Below are 18,888 nucleotides of genomic sequence, written 5' to 3'. Positions count from 1 at the left end.
GTTTACCGGCAGGTAGACATCCGAATGCCTAGGCAACGTCTTGATCATAAGCTAAAAAGCAGGGTTTATGATGATACTCAGTGCTTATCGAACAGTGTATTGACAGACTTGGGAGGATATAATTTACTGCACCGACGAACCGATCCTTCTATGATGTTCCGTGCATACTCGAGCGCAAGTCTCATAGGCAGATTTTTGGTCTGCATACATCAAACTTCACTTGCTGACAAGCGCGGCTAAGTTATATATTCTGCAACAAGGCTCTTTAAGCACTGAAAGGCAACAGCCGTATCCAGTGCCCAATCGGAGTTCTTTTGACTAATCTGACGGGGGATTTATGTTCGGGGGGACTTCCGGTGCTGTAACCAGTAGCTGTACGATATATTTCAAAGGGATGACAGAGGAATGGGCTGTGAGTTCCAGCAGCAGAATTTGATAGATCCCTGTTCGCAGAGTCCTTGCTGATGGAGAGGTGCTGTGGCAAGGCCTCGGCGACAACAGAGGCACCGGCACCAAAGACCCGCACCATACCGATGCTGTGGTACACCGATTAGGCTGGGGGTGATTAGTCTAACCCGAACGGAAGTCATGTTCAATGGTAAGTATTCAAATTTGGTCAATTGTCCACTGCGCTCGAGTACTGTACAGTACTCGTACTACATTTGTGAGTTATTTACTTCGCCACCGTATCCCAGGACGCCGAAATACGAGGGATCTTAGTCTACCCAGCGTGGCCAGCAGTAAACGGAGCGAGCTAGGCAGTAGACCACCAGTAAATCAGCCTACAGGTACTCTGCTCGAGTAGAACCTGTTGGTGGTTGCCAAGACCCCGCCACAGCACTCCTCCACCAGCGAGGACTTTTAAGAGCAGGAGTGTACAGTACAGTACTCGAGTAGGACATATGGTAAGACAGTGCTACTTGTACAGTACTCGTACACTGCACAAATGCTTTCAGAGGGGAAAAGACAACTTCCTGGCTAAGGTCATAATACTTGTATTATTATAGACGATGTGAAGCATCGGTAATATGGTGTCGGGGCAACCCCGCCAGTGACCATCCGAGCCTCGAAGGGAAAAAGCGGGGCTTGAGTTATCTACCGTACGACTCGTACAGGTGGCTTAGACCACCGCCTCCACGCGGCAATGACTTGCTTCCAACGTCATGACAGCGGGCCTTGCGCGGCGAAATCCAAGCAAACATTTCAACCCCACCAAAACCCCGAAATCATCTTCCACTCCGTGAGCCCCCGTTCCCCTTTCCCATTTTCTTCCCACCGCTGCTTTATAGCTAGTAGTGTCCTGTTTATCTCCGCTTCTTTTAATCTTTGGGCCCTTCGCTGTACAGAGTTGCTCCTCAGGATCACTTCTAACCCCGATATCTCTTGGCTTGTCTTCATGGCCGCTCTGGTTGAGGCTCTTAAGTCACTCTCGCCAACCAGCGTTGACTCGTTGCCACGTGAGGATGACTTGGAAGGTTATTTGGCCAACTCTCTTCGTGATGCCAGAGTTCTTATCTCTTCCTTGCCACCGAGCGAAGAAGGGGTTCCGACTGAACTCGGGGGAGTGGAGGAGTTGCGGAGGGAATGGAGGCCCATCAACTTGTCCGCGAAGGAGAACCCCTTGGGAATCCAAGTGTTCAAATTACAGTCCAGGGATGGGAAGGGGGCTTGGTTTGCTCGGAGGAGTGTGCATGCCGGGATAGGATTCAAGAGATTTAGGGCAGGCCTCGAGAGAGAGTTTCAGCAGGGTGATGGCAAAGGCGTTAGGGAAGAGAGAGGGAACGTAAGAGGTATCGGGCGCGAGAGGCAAGTTGAGAGGAAACGGTGTAAACTTGGTCGGATTGAGGGTGCTTTTCTTCCCCTCTCTTTTCCGGAATCGTGTTAATAGTGATCTAGTGAACTACTTGTCGGCACAATTCCCCGGGCCTTCGGCTCCTAGAGATTTTGTAACCGCATGTCTGACATCCTCCGCAAGCCCAGAAGATCTATCGCAGCAGAGCCAACCCTACGATAGCCCCCCAACCAAGTCCCGGCAATTCACGATGGTATCGCGTCCACTGACTGACCATCCGGAGTGTGCCGAACGCCAGGGATACGTGCGTGGACAATACGAATCGGTCGAATTCATCCGAGAGATTCCCGCAGAACAGAATCTACGCATTAACCGTCGCGACGGGTCTGTTCTGCCCGTGGTGAAGCGGGTTTGGAGCGTACCAAACCTGTTGGAGGATAAGGGGCGAGTTGACCACGGGGGAAGAAAACGGGGACAGACGATCGCTTTCGCTGATGGTGCTAAACCGGGAGATCGCGAAGAATACACACCCAGAGGCAGTATAGATAGCGCGAATATGCCGGTGGAAGACCCCGAAGAGAAACCCGTGGAATGGATTATGATCAGTCGTTCTGATCCCGGTGGAAGTGTTCCCAGGTGGATGGTAGAGCGCGGCACCCCCGGATCTATTGTCAGAGATGCCGAGAAATTTCTAGATTGGGCCGAAAAGCATGAAGATCTAGCAAATGACTATCCAGAGGAGGAGGAAGCGAGGGAAGCCGATGCTGGAGCCAGCCTGGGTGGATCTGATGAACTGAGAGAAGGAACGGTACCTGGTCAGCAAAAACATGAGGAGTCTAAACAGGATATCGGTGCGCCGGATCTGGATTCTTGGGGAGGAGAGCGAGCAACGGGCGGAGGCCTAATTTCTTCAGCTGTCAACACCCTTTCCACTAGTGTAGCTGCTGTCGTGCCCTCAGTAATATACACACCGAGCACAACAGTAGCCTCCTCCCCTGCTCCCCCTGGAACCCCGACGCATTCGACGGGTTTCACCCTCGGCAACGACGCCCCGGACGATAGATCCGATGCAGAATCGCTAAATACCTTTACCACCGCTATCTCAACAGGTTCATGTACAGGTAACATATCCTCACCTTCCTCTTCAGCATCATCAACCCACACCACCCCGTCAACTACCACCAGCCGACGCCCCCATACCACCCACGAAGAAAAAGCCCTAAATCGTCTTCTTCGCGAGAAGTCAAAGCTATCAGCGAAGTTGGCGAAGCAAATGGAAAAGGAGGAGCGGAAGCGATCGAAAGATGGAGAGAAGGAAAAGAAACTGCTAGAAAAACATTTAAAAGAGGTAGAAAAACGCGAGGACCGTTATCGCAAGGATATAGAGAAGGCGAAGCGGAGGGAGGAGAAACGGGAGAGGAAAGAGGGGAGGGATAGACGAGAGATTGGGGAATTGAAAAAGGTGGTAGAAGGTTTGACGAGAGAGAATCTGGACTTGAGAGCGAGAGTCGAGGAGTTGGAAAGGAAAGAACAGAGGGCTAGTGAGAAAGTGTGGGAGGATGTTGCCGTAGGCTCTAAAGCTTGATTAAGCCTTTCCTTTGTTCCTATCTTTTCGCCTTTGGTTTGTGTATTCTACAATGGGTTGGGCGTTGCGGGATGTGGATGGCTGGGTAGTTTATATCATACCTTGCGTGCTAGTATAACTTGACGGATTTTGATGGATGAGAAATTGAGAAGTCGTACTCGAGAACTCGCAAATCGCGTTTGCCCGATGTTAACCGAACAGTCGTGAGTGGTCTAATTGATGGACCTATTGGTGGAGTTGTGAAGATTTGTAAACCACTTGTGATTGGTTGTGTGGGTGCCCATGCTTGATTGGACGGGTGAAGGGTCGGGAAGTGATGTATCAACGCCCGACCAGCTAAATGTGGCGATGGGCCTAGGCTCTAGGTGCGGTATTACTCTTACCCGGTGAAGCATTCATTGCCTTCAGACTGGATTCCTCGGAATATTCTCCATAACTGCCCTGATATTATCACAGCGCCCGACTGATATTTCAGCGGTACAGTTGGTAGTCTGCGCCACTCCTCCGTTAGTCCCTCCATCAGCTAAGCTACGGTAGGTTTCTCTGGGCAGCCGCGGAGAAGGCGGGGCTCGGTTAGTGGAAGCATGCATAGATGGGGTCTACCACTGGTAGCCTCTGCCGCGATCATCAAAGGTCACTCACGGCGGGTGTCTATTATATTATTGGCTTTCGGCATCGGAATACCATGGGGTCTACGTCTAACCGGAGCAAGGGGAGGTTCACGGATTGGAATAAGATGGCATCGCAATTATCTAGAATAACACTCTAGCATGGCAAAATGAGGCATGTTTGAACCAGCAAAACAAGCTCGAGACATAAAGAGAAAGAGAGAGAGAGAGAGAACAATATTGAAATAGTGTCGGCTGTCACTTCAAGAAATGGATCCACATCCCCTTTTCATCGATTGAGTTCCTGCCAACACCAACCTGCCCTTCAATCCCCAGCCTCAACGCAATCTCCACAATGCCCGGTCCCCGATCCCTCAGCCTCTGACGCTCAATATCTAGCGTCGGTGACTCGACGAAAACCCACGGCTTGACAAGCCCGGGCACACTAACCGGTGTATCAACCGGCAAGCGTGCCGTGCCGAATACCTGCACAGGCGAGGAGTCCGTAATGCTGGAGTAGAGGTCCAAGTACGCCGCCTCCTGCCCATCCGGCACGAGGATGGTGAACTGCGCGATGCCCTTCACGCCGCTGAGATGCGTGGTGCGCTCCTTCGTCACATCGACGCGTAGGTTGCGGGGCGTGATATCATGGCACCAGAACGGGATCTCACCGCGACGACTGACACTACGGGGGGCACCGACCCGCGCTTCGCCCTTAGGGAATGTCACCTTCCAACGAACGTCTTTCCCATCCTGCGTCCGCTTGCGCCCGCCCTCCACCGGCTGGTCGTAGTCGATGCCTAGCCCGCCGGACTTCTGGTGGATGCGGCCGCGCAGGCCGGCGTAGTCGAAGGTGTCTTTGGGATTCGTCGTCAAGGCGAAGTCGATGAAGCCGTACTTTTTGTGGCCCCAAAAGTGCCCGCGCCGGAGGGAGGGGTTGTCGTCTATGAAGGCCACCAGCTCCAGGTATGTGCCGTCCTCGAAGATTATTAGCTTGTTCTCCGTCTTGCCGTCTGAGTGCCGCCCGCCCGGGGTTAGGGTGAAGTTGTTTGTTATCCAGGATGGGGGGTTGTGCAAATCGGCATAAGGGACCAGGATGACGACATGGTCAATCTGGGCTGGGGCCATAGCTGTGGTGGTGATGTGGTAGGGTGGGGAGGGTGGAAGAAGCCCCGGTAGAGAGCCAAGGTAACTGCGGAAAAAAGGAGGGAACGAGCGAAGTGAATTATCAGGGGATAGCCAGATTATATGGCGAATGTCTTATAAAAAAAGTTATACAAATCAGGAATGGAAATGGAAAGTTCAGTAATCCTTTGTCTTCGGGTTTGATACCAGGCCGTGAGGGCGGGAACCGGGAATATAATCAACAACACGAGCACAGTAGAGCCTCGCATCCGATCGCATCATTTCTTCCATGGATGGTGTTAAGCGGGTCATTATCGAAGGGATTTAGATGCGAAGGTCGTGTCCACAGACAAATTTGTCCAAGAAAACCGTCACCGCGTGGTGAATTTTTGATTGACGAAGTGTAGTGCAGTGGCCGACGTGCAAAGCGAGAACAGCGGCTATTAGCCTCCCGGTTCCTGGCTGGTGGCTGGCTGTGAAGTAAGTGAGGGTGAGGTGGAGGATGCGGTGGGTAGGTGGGTATGATAGGTAGGTAGGCAAGGAGGACTACATCGAAGGGGTTGGAGAGGATAGTCATGGTGTCCCGACGTTAGGGATAGATCAACCAACCAAAGTCTAGCCTTATGACGCCTTATTCCCCAACTCTTTCGCGACATCCGCAGTCATAGGCTATCTTTGGCCATGCGCGCATCCACGGACGGATACATACTTAAGTCCGGGCTAAGGACAACGGTTTATCATCCTTCCGCTAGCATGCCATCTTAACCATAAAATGTGGAAAAATAAAAAAAACCCTTGCCAGCGAGACCTACGTGTCCGAACAAGGTTTGGGTTATTTAGATCTCTAGTCGATTCTGAGAGCGTGTCTCTGCCGACTCATTGAATCTGATAAATTAGAGAGGTTCAGTGGCAGTGGATGTCGGCCGATGGTAAGCAAAGGGGACCTTCCGCCCAACACCTCTCTTATGCCCGGCATTTGCAGCTAGGGTGTGGTACGACAGGAAGACTTGCAGAATCCATTCCACTGACCGGTCATCCAATTTGGGGGGGGGAGCACCAGCTATATAGTGATATCCTACTGTCTTCGATACCGGGGCAATCATCAAGACGTGACAAATGTGCAAAACCCGACAGCACGTATACAACCGGAGACCACATGACTGTTACTGCACCCACTGATTTGCCTGAGCTTGGAAATTGTTCCCATCGAAGGCGATTCGGGAGCATGTTGAATAGATAAAGGGGGAATCGCGTGCACCGAAACAGCCTGGGCGGGAGGGGGGGTACTCTTGAGGTATCATGTTCAGAACATATCACACTTAATCACTCGTAGTTTCACTATACAAACTCCCATTATACATTTGATCTGGAAGCACTCGTAGTATGTGGAAGTGCTTTTAGCGCTCCCTTGAGTTCTTAGAGAGGGCGGTGGGTGATTGGGGAAAAAGTATCCACCAAAAACCAACACACCTGCGGAATTATATCACGGGTCCTCTCGAGATTGAGGATGGATTAAGCTTTCGTTGCATCCCTGGCTTCTAAAAAGCAAAGGGATATACTAAATATGGGGAGAGACGCCTCTTTTTTTCAAAACCCGCACAAGCCACTGGGAGCACAAGAGGCCAAAAAGCCGCTGAAGGTGAAGTGCCGGGCCAACTGATCGGATTATGAGCGAAGCTGATGAGGAGATTTGTGATAAAATCTCATACTGCTATTGCGTGGCTGTCCCATCGGGGAGAGATAGGCTGTCGGGGCCGGGGTGCTGGCGTACGAGTTGGGAGGCCGTAAAAACACGCGAAATCTACTATCCCTTCTAGTCGTGTGGTCCGTAGCACAGAGACAACAACTCCCGAGCAGCAATAGAGCCTTACTGGTACGGCACAATGAGATAAGCCCACTACACCTGTGGGACCCCGTTCCGGAGGCTCATGGTTTTGTGAACCTATCAACCTAAAGCCATCGTGGGGCTGGCGGGACAGACTTCAGCTTATAAGCGGATGATAGATGTCATGAGTTTCCGAAGTGGTGTTAAAAAGGTGGCCCTCCTTATTTGTACGGTGCTGTACAGATAGGAAACCGGAGAGCAAAATACGTTCCCAATCCGTAAAATATCCCTCTGCCGCTGAAATGTTCGGGCCAATTTGAAATATTGAGCGCTGGCTTATTTGAGTAATCGTGATAAGAAACTTCATTATCCAAATGTTTCTTTCGTGCTCAGGATATCGTAGAATCCTTCCGGCTCTCAGCACTGCTACGATAGAAACTTGAGAGTGCCCTGTATATTTACTTACCATTGCTCGAATGTGCAGTATTCAGCATTTTAAATGAGCCTGAATGTCATAGCAGCCGAGGGGGTAGTGTTAACAAAACTAAAATAACATTAACGAGCAATAATAATTTTTACCATAGAGGAAGCCACAAACCACTGGGGACCCCCCGTCACTCGGACGACAAGATCTGAGCGTGATACCCTCCTGTGGTAAACTTGACGAAATGCTGCAACTGAATCCCATGTGGTTTCGTCTACATTTCTCATTGGTAGGTTCTCGTAATTTAATGTTTGATGCATCGTAAAGTCCCAGTAGTCTTCAACTAGAGGATTGAGGAAGCTATTTACTGGGGTAAAAAAGCTGAATATCCTTTATGGAATCTACCATTACTACCAAGTAGATTGGGGAGGATTCCCCAAAAAAGAGTCGTCCCTGTCCTACTATCTGGGGCCGTGGCTGATTAGGGTACTGGGGGTGTTACGGGGACTTTGCGGATGCAGGAGTACAAATAACAACAACCCTCCCTAATGAATTCACCTGATTGAACATCAGCTAAAACAATTAATTAAATAAAATAATGCTATGCAGTGGTGGTTGACACTGAAAGTCTCTAAGTAAATATTATTATGGTAGGTGAATACTTTTGAAAAAAGGCAACGTGAGGACCATATAATTTTCATCACAACGTCATGACTAATGTCACCACTAATTTAATAGCTTAACCAAGTTGAGAGTGGCGTGATATCATACTTGCCTTTTCGTGGGTTTTTTTCGGAAGATCTTATCTTTCCCTAGAAGCTGGTAGCTGACCATAACCCACCCATAGTTCGAAAATTTCCCCACCAAAGGCTCTAAAAGGGTCGCAATAGACAATCTCCCCTATTATAGCAGACCGCCCCTGCTATATTAGCAAGCAGAAAGGGTAATATTGCAAGGGACTAGGCTTTATCGGAACTGGAGTAGATGTAATCGCAGAAATTCATACTTTATGTCTCAATCAATACCATTGAGCAGGGTTTGAGAGAGAAAGAGATTAAGAAGTAACTTATAAAGGAGGGAATCATCGTACCTCTAGTGCCGCCGGGCAAACCTGGACACCTCAAATCCGAAGGGCTAAGGAAATGAGGAACAGACCGAATCCGATATTAGGAACTTAATCGGACAGAGGTTGGTTGAGGAAGCCTATGATAATAGGTGTTGACCAATAATAGCGTTAGATAGATATGCATTAGGGACTGGTGGCCCGGGGGTGGTTGGAAAGGAGAACAGAGGGGAATGGAGTATGGAATAGGAAACCTGACAGAGAAGCGATGCGGACGAGACCGGGGATGAATGTGCATGCGTGGACGGACGGTGGAGGAATGATCGGGGGCAGTCCCCCTCTACTCGAGTACCGGCGGTAGATAAGTATCCGAGCCGGGGACCAGTGACAAGTTCTAAGACCCTTTTTGGCGCGATGCGATGTGGAAAAACATCATTTGATTGAGAACTCGATTTTTGCCAAAACTCCATTCCCCTTGACTAGGAAACGCAGGGGAACCCATATCAATTTAGGGCTGCCTTACCTATCGCTGTGGCGAAAAAAAAAATCTCACTAGGACGCCTGGAAGTTGTGCCATAACCAAAAAAGTGCATCGTAAAAATATTTTACCTGCAACCAAAATGATATAAAGTTAGAAAAACACACTTATTGAGTGCTAAACAGGGCCTAATAAGCTGGGTAAAAGAAGATAAAAATCTTAGGCCCTGTTTGGCACCACGACATTTGAGTGGGTTTGCATGTTTTGCTGAGTGCAATTTCCGAATAGTGGTTTTGCAGTTTCGAAACTGCAGTTTGGGAACACCTTGGTTTAGGGCAACGCTCAGTTCAATTACCCTACTTTAACACCAGTTTTACTTAATTAATGCGAATTAATTGGGATTTAACCTCTTCTCCTGGTTATTAATTTTCCCCTTCTTTGACTCAACTTTCAAAATTTATGACATCATACCCTAGGTGCTGAAAAACAAAAAAAATCAGCGGAATGGTATATCTGCTTCACAGGATGAGAACCCTCTGGTTACCAAATATTACTGATGAAACCTTTGAACCATAAGAAAATGCCTTACAATTGCAATCACTTTCAATCTCCAAGCTAGCTAATCAATCTCTTCGCACAAGACAAACCTCAAGAAAAGAAAACACCAGAGAAAAAAAATCCAACCTATCCTGATTGTCCAACTATCTAGCTACAGGACACAAATTCAAACCGTTTCCCCACTTTCCATACTCCTCTGTTGAAATGCGGTGGTCATGGTAGTAGTGGTGGTTGTGGTAAAAAGAAAAGAAAAAATAGGAGAAGAAAACCATGGCTATAGACTAAACTTCCACCCTCCTGTCCACCAAGCCCAGCAAACCCTTTCCTATTGAGAACATGACCTATTCATCTCTCAGTAAATACAAAAAATGTACAATTCCCCTTTCTGAGTAAAGAGCTAACTAAAATTATTATGATATGATATTAAGCTAAAGGTTTGCAAAACTAGCTAAAAATATGGTAAGAAAGTAAAACAAATTTCATCCATAACAGTACCTAGCAATCCATCCTCCTCAAATGTCATGGTACCAAACATGGCCTTATAAGTTATTGTTAAAATATATAATCCTAAGTTTTAAGACTTCTTTTGATCTCAGTAGACTCTTTCCTAACCAGCGAATTTATTACAGCTTGGAAAGCTCAAAAAGAAAATATGATGATATGGTTCCAGTAGACAAGTCTCTATACCAGTTTTACAACCAAAAGTATGATAATTTTAACTGTGACAGCAACTGTAACACCCCCTAAATTTGTTATCTTACCTCAGAAGTTCCAAAAATCCTAACACCTAGAGGCATAATTATATATTAATAATATAATATCTTAATACAATTAGTCAGGAAATATTATTATAACCTGATATCATTTTATTGTATGACTGACAGTAATCTATAATATATGAACTTCAGACTTGACTATTCGAGGATGTAAAGAGTATCATGTATACACATATCTCTTGAAATCTTCTGAACCATAGACTATATCATGTCGATATGCATCTATCATCCTGAGTGTTCACTGGTAATATTTCCAGATGAGCACATCAGGAATCTGGTCAAGTGCCGTAGGCACTGTTCTCACTAAAGACAGAAATGTATATTCACAATGTACTCATATATATACTTTAGCCTAACCCTAAAAGTACTCAATAAATTTAACTTACAGTAGAATGTAGGATAAAATATGACTTGATGGCCAGCTGCCTCCAGAGTTTTGTGCAATTCATACTTCTGTACCCGGAAGTCTGGTTGTGATAAAAGAAGTCCATGTGTACAGCAATTCAAATTACTACTATTCTTGCAAGCTGAATTGAGTTTTTTCTCTCCTGGCTTATTTCCTGCAATGTAGTACTGTGTAAGAAATTTCTGACCTTCTGTAATGATCCCCCTTCAGATGGTTAGTTCTTGGTGACGGGGAATGATACTTTTCTTCTTCTTTCTTCTTCTCATCTTATGATAGCACTAGGCTTCTGCCTATATTACTTATAGTACAAGACATTTTTCTTCTTCTGAGAACATCTATCGTAAGCTTTCTCTAACTCTCCTTCGTGAAGAGCTTTTCTCAGTATAATAATAATATAGGTCATGATAATGATAAAGAGCATAAAGATGTTTTATATTCGTTAAAGTAATAAATAGGAAAACTACTTAGAATAATGTATGAAGAACCTATTCTCCTCAGCCAGACTTGCCTCCTTATATAGTATTCTTCCCACCACAAGTCATGTGATCTACAGTGGTCACATGCTCAAATCCTTTGACCTCATAGCAAGGTCATGTATGAAAAGTCATAAACCAATCATAATACAATAAACAAGTCATATGATTCCAAGTGGTCACATGCACATAACCCATGAACTCGTAATGAGGTTATGTGTGAAACATAAATCATGTGCACAAGGCATACCCGCAAGGCATACTTGCAAGGTATACTTTGCCAGGCGCATGTCCCATGACTTATAACACACTCTGTCTCTCCTATTTTCCTCCCACATAGTTTGGCAACACCACGTCAACAATTGTGGGCCCCCCCCACTCCCCTCTGCCCCCTCGATGGTTCCTGCCTAGGGGCATGGTTAACTCTTCCATCCTCTCCTGTCCTCGCCTCGCCTGTCTCTTGTCTGCTTGATGGTGGAGTTATCTGGACTTGCCCAGTAGTCCTGTCTTGCTAATAGGGGCTCACTTAGCGTTAGCACGGTCGGCTTCCTCTCTTCATTTCTGAATGGTGCTGGCAGTGGTGGATGTCCTTCTCCCCACTTGCACGATTCCCGTTGGGAAACGCCTCGGCTAGTAACTTTGAGGTCTGTCTCGCGGTGAGATCAGGCCATACCCTCCTAGTCGCTCAGTTCAAGTTACGGTCGCCTTCTTCTCCTCACCCTTCCACCTCCCTATTGCCAGTGGAATCCCTTCCACTAAGTGAGGCTATCTCTCAGAGAACAAGGGACTTCATGAGAGACACGGTAATACGGCAATAGTTTGATTTCAGTTGGGTCAGCACTGGGGCGTTTGGCCCTTCCTCCCTTTTTCTCTTTGGTCGCATCGGCTGGTACCCTACTACTGTCAGCTGGTATCCTACTGCCTCACTCTCTTTTGATGCCTTGGGCAGACCCCCCTGGCCCTCCTAGATGGATGGCTTGGGGCTTTCATTCCGCCAATACCTCCTGCTTACAGCAGGTGCTCACTCCTTCTGGTTTTTCCTGCTCGCGATCGAAGGGCTATATGCACAAGGCATATGTTTATGCCACCTAAGTAGACGCGCCTATTTGCTATTTCGACTTCCCGAGGCGTGAGTAGATCCAAACTGGTCTGTCTGGGAATTTGGTTGTTGTACGTGAGGGATTGGTTTCGGCCTTTGGTTTGGGGTTTCTTTAGTTTGGGTCTTCTATTCGGTAGGGGGTGTGCTGTCGGGATGGAGTTTTTCCTTGCTTTGAAGAATGGGTTTCTGGGCTTTCTGTCTTTACTGTTTGTAGATGGCCATGTGGGAGACTTGCAGGGGGGTTTTTTAAACCGAAGGCTGGTTGGGTGTTAGTGGCTCTAGGCGAGACCCCTCCGTGTTCAAGTCGTGGGCTCTTAGGAGCAGGCACCTGACTGCTGGCATGTACCTTTCTGGGGTCACGGTTTTTCTTCTGGCTACTTGAGTACAAGGCAGGGTGGAGGTGCGGGTCTGCATGGCGAAAGGTGATATGACGCCTGGCCTTACTTTCGTTAAAACGGATAAATAAATAAGATTACAAAAAAAAAAAAAAAAAGTCCCATGACTCATAATCGAGGCATGTGTGAAATATAATAAATCATAACATAACAGGTCATGTGATCTAAATAAGTTATATGTGCGAAACAATACCATACCTATGACTCATAATCATGAGTCATGTGAAAACCTTTTCTGTGCCAAGTCACATTTGTGATACCTTCTGACCACAACCTATATTCTTGTAAAACAATTCGCAATTCCTTTAATTGACCTCAGATAGTATCATAGACTGCTGGCAGACAGTTGTTGGATTGCTAGCATGTCTAAAGTATCTATTCCTCATTGGTTCTGTATTTTTACATCCAGGAGTAATGTTCATGTTTTCTGCCTAAAGGGTATCAGAGGTATATTTCTGATATGTTTTTACATTCTCAAAAGCAAACAAGCCTTGGCATGCTAGAAATGCTGATTCAAATGCTGGTATGAGTTTTTCTTTAAGTTGCTTCAATAATAACTTTCCAGTCTATCAGATATCTCCTCCACACTTGAGAATTTCACAAACATCTCCCCCACCTAGCTATCCTACTAGTGTCAGAAAATCAGACCCATGTAGTCACTGGCCTTATTCTTTTTTTCTTATGGGTATCTTGTCTTGGTGTATCCATATTTTCTTCCATCTATCATTGGAATTAAAAGTGCATTTATCATGTATTGCAAAGACAACTGGACACATATCTGCCTCCTGTAGTTTAGGAATAATTTCCAACTTCTCATTCTATTCAACAAATATTGGCTGCAGAGATTGTATTTGTGGAAGAAACACATTATTCCAGTAGGCCTTTACATCAGGTCTCTTATGACCATCATGGTATATCTTTTTCTTCCTTCTAATTCCATCCTGTTAGGCGGAGACAACTTAATAGACTTCAAGATTGTCTAGGCCAATCGAGATTCGTTTTTGTAGACGGAGATTGTCTAGGAAGGCTCAAACTTGGCTCGTTTCGTTTATGACTACTAGGAGCGAACTAAAGTAGGTAAAGTAGGGTAGAATCGTAAAAACAATATTATATTGTTAAGGTCTCTTCTCCGTTGCTTGATGATGTCTAAAGCTTTAGGAGGCACTTCGATATTTATATTCCGCGTCTGAGTATTCGCAGACTACATCTATTTATCATACAACTATGTACTTCTTCAATCGTAATTCGCAACATCGAGTTTTCTTCCAAGGTGCGAACACCTGTGGACCTTGAAAACCATCACACCCTCTTTGGCAATTACGATATTTCTTCTTAGGAAGCGTGCTGCCTCCAATAGTAATATCCCGATTAGCAGAGTCTTTAGACTTATGGCCTAGTTCTTAAGTCGAACTGAGTTGGCTACAATTGTCTTCGCCATTGATAAAATAATCTGTTTTTTTCACAGCTATATCTGTAAAGGTAGTCGTCGTTATAACCATCGTAGGTTGTCTGACTCTGATCTTTTGTAACTCCATACCCAACCCATAGATTTTCTCTGGATGACTTCCTATTAACTCGCAGGAAGCTATTTCACCAGATTGATAATTAATCCCTCGGTTGGCAACCTTTGATTGCCCTCTGGGTAGTAGGTTTCAGTAATCATTGTAGTATTGGGAATCACCTCATGACTACGACGTGTTCTGAAACCCAGTTGCAATACTCCGTGAAGTTCGTTGGCTTCTTTGGTAGTGTTTTTTTAGAGTTCTAGACTCTTCTGGTAGATGTAAATGTATTGGTCTCTAGTAGAGATCCTTTACCATTTGGTATCATCTCTTTGTGCGAAATCGTCCCGTTGCTTTCGGCCTATGCCAAAAATGTCATGTTTTGGAGCCAAGTAACTCTCTGAGTAGTTGACAGAATTACTCCGTTCCACTTCTCAGACCTAGCCGAAGGTCCCCTCTCATATATCCTGGGAACAGGATCCGGTTGGACAGGCGGCGACGACGTATATGGTCTTATTCTAATACCTTCAATTCTGTGGTGATATAGTCACAGGACGCAACTGAGATTAATATTTATGATGACGCACGGGCCCCGTAAGGGAGCCGGAGGGTGGTGTTGGAGACCAGAGATTCCGATTTCAAGTGGGGTTACCCTACTTAGGGTGGTTCCTAGGTATCAGGTTCTGGTATTCCTAACATGAGCTCCCTCCTCTTAAGACTTTGCTCCAAATACCTTTTTGGTACATAAAATTAAAAATTAAAAATAAACATGAACATAATTTAACCATTAACTCCTTTCAGACCTGATGAGAGTAGGATAAAAAACCTTCCGCGTTTGCTTGGCCACGGTAGGAAAATCTTTCTCTCATCGTCCTTCCTCTGCCCGCCTTGGCATTTCCGGATTATCATGGTGAAATTCATTTACCATTTCCCTCGTATTATCCATACCCATGGCAGGTTCCCAGGTGTTCTCATCTTCAGAACATCCTTACCATTTGACAAAGTACCATAGTTTACGTACCTCCTGGTAGCGACTGCGTACTCTCTTTCTGTAAGAGCGTAACTCACTTCTTACAATTTTCGCTATTTCCCATGGTATGTCGCCCTCAATATCCTCGGGCTCTCTGGGAGGTTGTTGTCTGTTCTTGCGTACCGACTCTCTGTAGGGTTCTAATAGAGATACGTGGAATACTGGATATATGTTCCATCGATCTGAGATATTGAGTTTGCAGGCATGGTTTTCTCATTTCTCTAAGATCACGAATGGTCCATATAATTTAGGACTGAGTTTCTTTGACTTTCGGTATGTACAAAGGTTCTTTGCGTTTACTATTACTTTATCGCCAATTTTCAAGTCAGGTTGCTCCTTGGCCTTCCTATCGTAGTATTTGACCATAGCTTCTCGTGTCTGTTGGAGTGATTCTCTTACTTGCTCATGAATCGTTTTTATCCAGTTTGCATATAGTGTAGCTCCTGGATTTTGCGCCTTGCGTTCCTTCATCCATTCAGTTTGTGGATGGAATCCGTAGTTTGCGTAGCAGTGTATCATCCAGTATGCATTGGTTACCGAGTTGTTGTAAGCATGTTCGGCTAGAGGTAACAGTTGGTACCAGTCGTCCTGATTGTAGTTGACAAAACTTCGCAGGTAACCTTCCAGCACTTAGTTGGTTCGCTCAGTTTGTCCATCCATTTGAGGATGGTACGCTGTAGACATCCTCCTTTTTATATTAAGTGTTTTGCATAGGGATTCTCAGAATTCTCCTGCAAACTTTGAATCCATGTCTGAGACAATTTCTGTTGGTAAGCCATATAGCTTCCATATTTTCTTTGTAAAGGCTGTTGCTACATCTTCTCTGGTGGTTGTTCCTTCCAATCCAACGAAGTGAGCCATCTTTGTGAATCGGGCAACTACTACCATGATTTGGGTGCATCCTTGACTTTGAGGTAACTGTGTAATAAAGTCAACTGAAATTGATGCCCATGCTGTGTAGCGTATTGACAGTGGTTGTAGTAGATCATACTTCGCGTGTCGTGGGGATTTGTTGTGTTGACAATCATTACACGACCGTACGTAATCATTTACCCAATCTGCCAGACCTTTCCAATAAAAATCCCTCATAATTATCTCAAGAGTTTTTTCTTGCCTGAAGTGTCCTGCTATTTTAGTTTCGTGACATCCTTCAGCTATTGTTGTGTAAAGGTCCTGATTTTTTGGTACAAATAGTCTTTGCTTGTAGTAAAGCAACTTGTCGGATAAGGTCCAGTCTTTCAGGAAAGGTTTGCCATGGTCTCGTAAGTTTTCTAACTCATTTCTTCTTTTAAGCCATTCTCTATTCCCTGGGATGGCTTTTAGGACTTGCTCTAGAAATTCCGGGTTAAATTTCTTTAGTTCCTTATGGGCCAGTATAGTGCTAGTCATAAGTGTCGTTCGGGTACTTCAGTTGCATCATACCAATGTGTATTTTGGTTTATTGATGCATGTAGTTGTTGACTACCGGCTCTAATTCTCGGATAGTAATAGCCCTGGTTGCGATGTCTGCGCTGCCGAATCCTGATATACCTCTTTCGGTATTCTCTAGGTTGTCTATTTCCATCATTTCTGCAGTATTAATTTTTTCTATCACTAGTTGGGCAATTCAATCGCCAGCCTTGATGTGACAGTCTGCATCTCGATGGTTAAATAGTAGTACTTTGAGTTCACCGGTATAATCTGCGTCGATTACGCCAGCATCAGTAGAGATACCACTTTTGACTGTGAGTCCGCTTCTTGGAGCAATCCTTCCATACATTCCAGTCGGTATACCAATTGCAATACCGGTTCCAACAACTAACTGTCCTCGTGCTGGGACTGTATTTTCCTGCATAGTGTAGAGACCATAGCCTGCTGCCATTCTTGAGCCTTTATTCGGTAATCTTGCCCTGGTGTCTAACCGTTTTACTCGAATCACCGAGTCTGCGTCATTCCAGTTATGAGTTTCCTGTATATCACCTATGCTTGTATCATTTGTTTTGCTGCCTACCATTAAGCATATTTAAATTTCCCCTTTTGCAGTTCTTGTTGCTGAACTGATTTGGAAATGTTTGGGTTTCAATATTGCCTATTTGCGATATGCAGCTCCCTCCTCAGAACGGTACTCTAGCCGTCGACTGAGTGCATAAGGTTTTCCCCCTCTCGTTCCTAGGTGGTAAACAATTCTGAAGTTGTAATCCACTAACTTCTACACCCAACGGATTTGGTGTCCGCTCCAGACCTTCGAGGTGAGGAAATATTGGAGGTTTTAGTGATCGGTGTACACAGTTATAGGTTTTTTGGTTCCGACCAGGTATTGGCGCCATTCTTTGAAAGCTTCCAATATCGCTAATAGTTCTTGGTCGTAGATCTCATAATATCACTCTGTGGAATTCAGCTTGAGGGAATGAAAAGCTACAGGATGTAGTCTTTTTTCCACAAACTGGGATAGGATGCAGCCTAAGGCAAAGTCGCTAGCATCCGTTTCCACCACTGTTTCTCTTTCCGGGAAGAAATGATGCAAAATTGGGGCCGAAGTAAATCTTCCTTTAAGCTTCTGGAAGGCCCTTTCCTGTTTCCGACCCCACCGGAACTTCTTTGAATTGCCTTTTAATGTTTCCGTAATAGGAGCGAAAATTTTAGAGAAGTTTTCTATAAAATGTCGGTAGAAGTTAGCAAATGCTTGAAATATTTGGACTTCTTTAACCGACGTAGGTAATTTCCAGTTTAATACTGAATCCACCTTTCTGGTACTCATGGATACCCCATCGACGGCTATCATGTAGCCTAAGAATTCCACCCTTTTAACGTGGAAGAAAGATTTCTTTATTGATATTGCGAGTTGGAAATCTGTTAATCATTGTAACACTTTTGTTACTAGCTCGATATGTTCCTTCTCATTTTTGGAATAAATGAGAATGTTGTCCAAATAACATACGACCCCTTGATCTAGATATTCCTGAAGGACCTCATTTATCATGTCCTGAAATGTGGCTGGAGCGTTGGCTAATCTGAAGGGCATGACCTTATACTCGTAATGTCCATAGTGCGATCGGAAAGCCATTTTCCATTCATCCCCTTCTTTGATTAGGAAGAGATTGTAGCCATCTTTTAAATCAATTTTGGAAAAGATACTAGCTTCTGCCACGCGATCACGTAACTCCGACATTAATGGTAGTGGGTATTTATTCAAGATAGTTATCTTGTTCAGGTTTCGGTAGTCTACTACTAGTCGTAGTCTTCCATCTGCCTTTGGTGTAAAGAGAATTTGGGCACCAAAAGGCAATTGGCTCTTCGTGATCTTTCCTTGTAGTAACATATCATCAAGGTATTCTCGTAACAACTTGAATTGTTTATCAGACAGAGGATAAATCGGTCCCCAAGAGGGTTTCATTCCCTCAACTAATTTAATTTCATGATCAAAGGTTCTCCTAGGGGCTAACTTTGCTACCGTTTGTGGGAGAAATAATTTCTTGAATTTCCAGTAGTGTTTTGGAATGGAATTGAAGTTGATTTCATTAGGATTTTCTGCAACTCCGACTTTTCCTATTTGGATCGCATTCTCATCCCAAGCGACACATTCATCGTATTCGAACATATCCGCAATTCCTTCATCCTCTTCTTCCATGCAGTTTTTGTATTTAGAGTCCCGAAATTCCCATTTTGTAGGTTCTCCAATGTTGCATAGGGGGTGCTCTGAATCCCACTACCTGAAAGGGATTATCATCCCGTAATCGCCTGCTGCTGCGATTTCGCACCCAACTTCAGAC

The 18,888-nt window shown here is 45.3% G+C and overlaps 4 protein-coding genes; 2 read left to right on the top strand and 2 right to left on the bottom strand.

Moving 5' to 3' along the window:
* Positions 1-501: 501 nt before the first annotated feature.
* Positions 502-2,589, top strand: GSTUM_00005609001 (uncharacterized protein; the record flags this gene model as incomplete). XM_002837722.2 has 3 exons in its annotated part: positions 502-1,847; positions 1,897-2,462; positions 2,515-2,589. Exons 1-3 carry the CDS (start codon positions 1,145-1,147, stop codon positions 2,587-2,589), a joined length of 1,344 nt encoding a protein of 447 aa, XP_002837768.1. The 5' UTR covers positions 502-1,144.
* A 19-nt stretch (positions 2,590-2,608) lies between these two features.
* Positions 2,609-2,946, bottom strand: GSTUM_00005608001 (uncharacterized protein; the record flags this gene model as incomplete). Its single annotated transcript, XM_002837721.1, has 3 exons — positions 2,609-2,693; positions 2,764-2,870; positions 2,929-2,946. 3 exons carry the CDS (start codon positions 2,944-2,946, stop codon positions 2,609-2,611), a joined length of 210 nt encoding a protein of 69 aa, XP_002837767.1.
* GSTUM_00005607001 (uncharacterized protein) lies at positions 2,946-3,514 on the top strand. XM_002837720.2 has 1 exon: positions 2,946-3,514. Exon 1 carries the CDS (start codon positions 3,066-3,068, stop codon positions 3,375-3,377), a length of 312 nt encoding a protein of 103 aa, XP_002837766.1. The 5' UTR covers positions 2,946-3,065; the 3' UTR covers positions 3,378-3,514.
* Positions 3,515-4,219: 705 nt separating this feature from the next.
* Positions 4,220-5,609, bottom strand: GSTUM_00005604001 (uncharacterized protein). XM_002837719.2 has 1 exon: positions 4,220-5,609. Exon 1 carries the CDS (start codon positions 5,111-5,113, stop codon positions 4,244-4,246), a length of 870 nt encoding a protein of 289 aa, XP_002837765.1. The 5' UTR covers positions 5,114-5,609; the 3' UTR covers positions 4,220-4,243.
* Between the last annotated feature and the right edge of the window lie 13,279 nt (positions 5,610-18,888).

Source organism: Tuber melanosporum, assembly GCF_000151645.1.
Source record: "Tuber melanosporum whole genome shotgun sequence assembly, scaffold_2, strain Mel28".
Classification (NCBI taxonomy): Eukaryota; Fungi; Ascomycota; class Pezizomycetes; order Pezizales; family Tuberaceae; genus Tuber; species Tuber melanosporum.
This window is presented reverse-complemented; position numbering and strand designations above follow the sequence as displayed.

Excerpts from the sequence above, each read along its gene's own strand:
- GSTUM_00005604001 (XM_002837719.2), bottom strand. The coding sequence starts at position 5,113 with ATGGCCCCAGCCCAGATTGACCATGTCGTCATCCTGGTCCCTTATGCC.
- GSTUM_00005607001 (XM_002837720.2), top strand. The coding sequence starts at position 3,066 with ATGGAAAAGGAGGAGCGGAAGCGATCGAAAGATGGAGAGAAGGAAAAG.